We start from the raw sequence: 6000 nt of genomic DNA on the forward strand, positions 1-6000 counted from the left end.
GGTGGTCTTCTTGCAGTCAGAGGCTTGCCCTGGTTTCACACATTGAGTGGTGAGACCATCTCAGCAGCCCTTAGGTTAGCGATGACCATGCCACCTTTCTATCAGCAGCCTCGGGGCTGTAAGATAGTGTGGAAGGTTGAATGATGGTCACCAAGATGTCCAGGTACTAAGCCCAGAAGCTGTGACTACTACCTTACATGGTAACAGGGACTTTGCAAATGTGATCGAGTCAGTGATTTTGAGATGAGAGGTTATTCTGGATTATCCAGGCGGGCCCTAAATTACATCATATGACTCCTCATAAGAGGGACACAGAGGGAGGTTTCACACACACAGAAGAGGAGAAGGTGAGAAGGTGATGTGACCACAGAGGCAGAGGATGGAGTGACATGGCCACAAGCCAAGGAAGGCCAGTGGCTATAAGAAACTGGAAGAGGTAGGGTAACCGATTCTCTCATAGAGTTCACAGAGGGAGCACAGCCTAAATACTTCATCTAGTCTTCAAGGTCCAGCTCAAGGCTGCCCACATCTCTGCTCCACTGTCTTCAATGCTACAATCTGACTGATGTTAGACAAGCCCTGAGTCAGATGTTGTTATATATGTCCATCTGGACTACCCAGTCTCCTCGGATCTCCTCTGGTCTCCTTAGAAAATAATGAGTTTCTTTTGTATTTCTTTGCTATGGACAAAACTATAAGGCCTTAGAGAGGTTTCTGATAACACTTTCCACATTCCTTAAGTCCTAACTTCCAGACCTCATTCTTGTACATGGCCTTGTCTCCTAATTTCCTCAGACACCTGAGCCATTGAACGAGACCTACTGTCATCAGGTCTCTCTTCCTTCTGTACAGCTCAGAGTAAAAGCTGGGCCATCTTGCCGATAACTCCTGGACCTGTGCTCTCTCTCTCAAAGAAAGCTTTTCCTCTCATTTACAAAAGTAATATATAGTCCCTGAAAAAAATGGAGAAAACAAAAGGACAAAGAAGAAAATAAAAATTACCATAGTCCTGGTACTCAGACAGAACTGTTCACTTGTTGATGGATACCTTTCTAGACTTCTCTGTATACAAACGTTTTTCCTTTAATTGGGGCTTCTGGAGCCCTTTCTCATGCCATTAAATATTATATTATATAATTGTTAATTGCATAATATTGCATTATACAGTTACAACTTTTCTGGTACATTAGGTCGTTTCCAATCAGTGTTTTTTTGCTATTGTAAACATTCTAGTATGTTCATCACCTTTTCAGACCTGTGTCATTATTTCCTTTAAGGAACATCTGAAGTGAATCTTTTCTCTTTGTCTACAAAACATGCTCAAGCTTCCCATGACTTGAAAAGCCCTTCTCATAAAAAAAGAATGAAATAATTTCTTTCACAGCAACTTAGATGGAATAGGAAACCATCTTCCCAAGTGAAGTAATGCAGGAACAGAAAACCAAATACTGCATGTTCTTACTGCTTTTTAAATTTTTTTTATGATGATTATTTTTTTGAGTTGGAGTCTTACTCCGTCGCCCAGGCTGCAGTGTGGTGGTACACTCATGGCCATCCCAGCGTTGACTGGCTGGGCTCCGGCGATCCTTCTGCCTCAGCCTTCCAAGTAGCTGGAACTACAGGCATGTGCTACCACACCCGGCTAATTTTTGATTTATTTAGAGTCGAGGTCTTGCCAAGTTGCCTGGGGTACAATTCAGGGTTAGGCATATCTTATTTCTAAGTGGGAGCTAAACTAAGGGTCTGAAAAGGCACAGAAAATGGTATAATGGACACTGAAGACTCAGAAGGGGGAGGAGGGAAGGAACAAAAAAATCACCTGTTGGGTTGAATGTGCACAGGTGGGGATGGTGGGTATACTTAAAGTCCAGACTTCTTCACCACTGTACAATGCATCTATGTGACCAAAAATCATGTGTACCCCCCTACACAGCTATTGAAAAATAAATAAATAAATAAATAAATAATTTTTCCTCTTTTAATTTTTTTATTTTAAAGATGTGGGGTACAATTCAGGGTTAGGTATACAAATGTTCATTATACAGGTACCCCTGTTTATGAGGTGTGCCCCCCATTCCCCCTGCAGATTCCAACTATTGCCAATCCCATTTACCCCCCCTCGCAGTTTCTTGCTACTGCCAATCCTTTTCTTATAGTTAAATAAAAATTTTTAAAAAGAAAATCTCTTCTCACAAACATATGATCCTCAACCCTTCCTCCCTTCCTTTAACTATCTCTCTTTTGAAAAGAATAGTCAAATTTTTAATTTAGATACGTAAATCATCTATTTTCTTACTCTCACTACCCTCCACCTAATCACTAGTGTACAATCCTTCTTGTAAATAAAACTTTTAACTTTAGAACAGCTTTAGATTGATAGAAAAGTTGTAAAAGTACTATGGAAAGTTCCATATACTCAACCCAGTTTCTCATCTTATTCACATAGTGCACTGGTCACAACTATGGTATGTCACATTGTGTAGTATTTGTCACAACTAATGAACCGATATTGATACACAAGCTTGTTAATAAAGTTCATAGTTTATTTGGATTTTTGTTTTTATCTAATGTTCTTTTTCTGTTCAAAGATCCCATCCAAGATACCACATTACATTTATCACAATTGATGTTTGTCACAATTAATTTTGTTTGTAATTCATTATTGAGGATGATAAATTCAGATAAGATTACAGTTAGGCAAGCAAAGTAAAAATATAATCCCTATCAAGCTGGAAAATAAAATGTGACAACGGAAGAATCTATCCTCATAATTCATCTATTTAAACGGGCTTTTTGTTTGTTTACAGAACTAAACGGCTTCTCAAAGTGTTAGTTCCCTCAGCTTCAGGTATTTTTACTTTTAAAAGAATGAAGGATTGTTGATGCTTTTATCAAAATAAAGAACTGAAAATAATAAAAACACAAAACCAATTCTTTAAATAATAAGCCATTTTGAGATTAGTTTCAAGAAAATAACTTCTGTCTAGATCCATAGGGGTGATACCCAGTAATGGTTAGATAATAATTTAGCTATTCCTAAATAAACCTGCATGAAAGCCTGAACTACTTACTACTGAAAGATGGAAGGTGACATCTCCACAAACTCTAAAAATATTTTGGAGTGATGGGAAATCTTTAATTTAGATATGTAAATTATAAAGAAATACAAAACTGTCAAATGCAGAGTCCTCTAGTACAAATAGTTTATTTCTCAGTGCTCAATTTTTTTTAATTAAAGGAATTTTAAAAATTCCCATTCCGCTAAACAATTACTTTCTTTTTTATACAGGCATATCTTTTAAAATATCTATATTTGCCTTAGAAACAGAAAACCGAATACCGCATGTTCTCACTTTTAAGCGGGGGGCTAAACACTGGGTGCAAAGAAACATAAAGACAGGAGCAGACACAGGGGACTCCTAAGGTGGGGAGGGGTAGGGAAAGGGGCAAGGGTTGAAAAAAATACCTAGGCAGTACCATGCTCATCATTTGGGCCATGGCATTAGTAGAAGCCCCAACCTCACTGTTACACAATATACCCATGTCACAAACCTGCACATGCACCCCTGAATCGAAAACTTTTCTAAAGAACAGTGTCGAGCCACAACACAGCAACAACAACAATAAAATATATATGGTTATATACTTGCCTTGATATGTTCTAACCAATGAGTAGACTCCAAACTGGACAACCAATGAGACTCTTCTACATTAGGATAAACAATGTCTTTCACTTTTTTTAAAGATTCCCGCATAACATGAATATTATGAATGTCTAAGAAGAAAAGCTCGGCGTTATGATATGCATCATCACTTTCATATCCTCCTCCTGTTGCCTAAGAAACAGCATGATATACAAACAATCAGTTGGGTTTTCTATTTCATCAGTAACTTCCACAAATATTTCAAAAGTCATTTGTCCCCCAAATCTCAACCCTAAACCCTCCAATTTAAATATATCATTGATGTGACTTGACTTCCTGTCCAACACTAAGTCTCAACAACATTAGTCATACTGTGAGCTAGGAAAAAAAAAAAAAAAAGATGAACCGGGAGCAGTGGCTCAAGCCTGTAATCTCAGCACTTTGGGAGGCTGAGGTGAGAGGAATGCCTGAGCCCAGGGGTTGGAGACCAGCCTGGGCAGCTTGCTCGAGACTTCGTCTCTACAAGAAATCAAGAAAAATTAGCTGGGTGTGGTGGCGCACACCTGCAGTTCCGGCTACTTGGAAGGAGGGGTGGAAGAATCGCCTGAACCCAGCAGGTCGAGGCTGCGGTGGCCGTGAGCATGCCACTGTACTCCAGCCTGGGTTACAAGAGTGAGACTCCAGCTCAGAAAAAAAAAAGAAAAGAAAATAAAAAGAGATGGAAGGCTGGCAATTTCCTGGGGAATCTGTATTGGGGAGGAAAAAAAGTCATCTTCAAAATGCTCTATAATTACTAGCTCTTCTTCCGATCTGGAAAGGTAAGAGCAGGTTCTGAAAGGCCTTATTTTCCATCACTTTTGTAGCTAGATTAGTACTCTTCGGGGGGAGACTGCCAGACTGAGGCTGCAGCAGGCACCCCGGCTTTGTAACAGCACTTACATAGGACACGATGCCTTTGAAGAAAACAACAAGCCTTGGAGTCAGACAGACCCAGGCTGACAGCTCAGCTTCAGTGTCGCATCAGTTCTGGTGCAAGGCACTTAACCTTTCTGAGCCTCAATATCCTCTCCTGTAAGATAGGGGCTAATACCACTTAGGTCTCACAGTACTAAAGGAACCGTACTCTGTTATAATAGCCAACTCCAGTCACCATTTTATGAGCCCCTATGGTGTCCAAGGTACTGTGATTCTCGCTTTATGTAATTTTGTCTCTCACAGCAATGCTGCGAGAGAGGTATTACTATCCCCATTTTGAAAACGAGAAAAGGGAAACTCAGAGATGCCATCTTGAAGTCTGGTCTGACTTCAGAGCTCGAATCTTTTCTGCTACATCATAACCATCTCTTTGCTATGCAAACACCAAGGACAGCACTGTATGTATTGAGCCCTTGAAGAATAAAAGGTTTCAAGAGGAGGCAAAATGGCCACCACCTACTGTAACACCTACAAGTATTAACTTTCCAAGGCAGGTTTTGGTTCCCCTTCACAGCATGGTGAAGAGTGGTCAGGACACAAAGAGATGTTTTGTTTAGGAATCTGGTTGTATTCTGCTTAAATGTTTTGAAAAGCTCTGGAACACATGGCCTTTGGCCCTCTCAGAAAAAGTTCAACGGTTCGAAGACTTGCAAAGAAAGCAGTATTATACTAACTTTAGAGTATCTGTAGGAAGAGAACAGGGAAACACCTGCCTGGGACCAAAGAGAAAAGGGGAAATCACCAGATAAATGTGCCATCACTACAATATGCCTCTTTTCTTTTTCTTTATAACAATGGAAGGAATATAAGCTTGTAGCCAGGAAAGAAAGACCAAAGCAATCTAGGGTTTTTTTTGGCGGGGCTAGTCACCGAGAAGGTTTCCTGCAGCGCAAGTAAGGCTACCCTTTGAACTCAACCCTGGAGACCTATGTGACAAGCCAGAGGCATCGGTCTCCAAAGACTGTACACAAGAACATATATTCGGGCAGACATATTTGTTTAAAGCTTGTGCTAAATAGCATCAGTAGTAAATAGGCAAAAAACATTGATGCTGTTTTTAAAAAGTTATTAGCTAATAAATAAGCAAACAAATAGGCCACCTTCCCCCCTTCTTGGTGATCCATGTCTTGGGGAAGGACACCAGAGGTGCTCCTGTCCACCTTGTAGTCATTTTTGTAAACTACAGGCACAGGGCTTAGGAGGAAATGGTCAGCCTACATTTTGCTAGATCTGTAAGCTTATGATGCAGTGACACATTTCACCCTTCCACAGACAGACAACCTGCTTCTCTGCATGTGTGGTTTTTAAATAGTTATGGTGATTTTCTTTTTTTTTTTTTTGAGTTGGAGTCTCACTTTGTCACCCAGACTGGAGTGCAGTG

General features: G+C 40.1%; 1 protein-coding gene across 3 annotated transcripts in view; it reads right to left on the reverse strand.

Annotated features, from left to right (window-relative positions):
* The window catches only part of MTM1 (myotubularin 1), a 103163-nt gene that overhangs the window by 23215 nt on the left and 73948 nt on the right, over positions 1 to 6000 (reverse strand). For all 3 annotated transcript variants that reach the window (XM_008059790.2, XM_008059793.2, XM_008059792.2), the window contains one exon: positions 3651 to 3836. In XM_008059790.2, coding sequence (XP_008057981.1) covers positions 3651 to 3836 — 186 coding nt within the window. The remainder of the gene's footprint in view (positions 1 to 3650; positions 3837 to 6000) is intronic.

This window comes from Carlito syrichta, unplaced genomic scaffold (assembly GCF_000164805.1).
Source record: "Carlito syrichta isolate Samal-C Ts95f unplaced genomic scaffold, Tarsius_syrichta-2.0.1 Scaffold304364, whole genome shotgun sequence".
NCBI classification, from domain to species: Eukaryota; Metazoa; Chordata; class Mammalia; order Primates; family Tarsiidae; genus Carlito; species Carlito syrichta.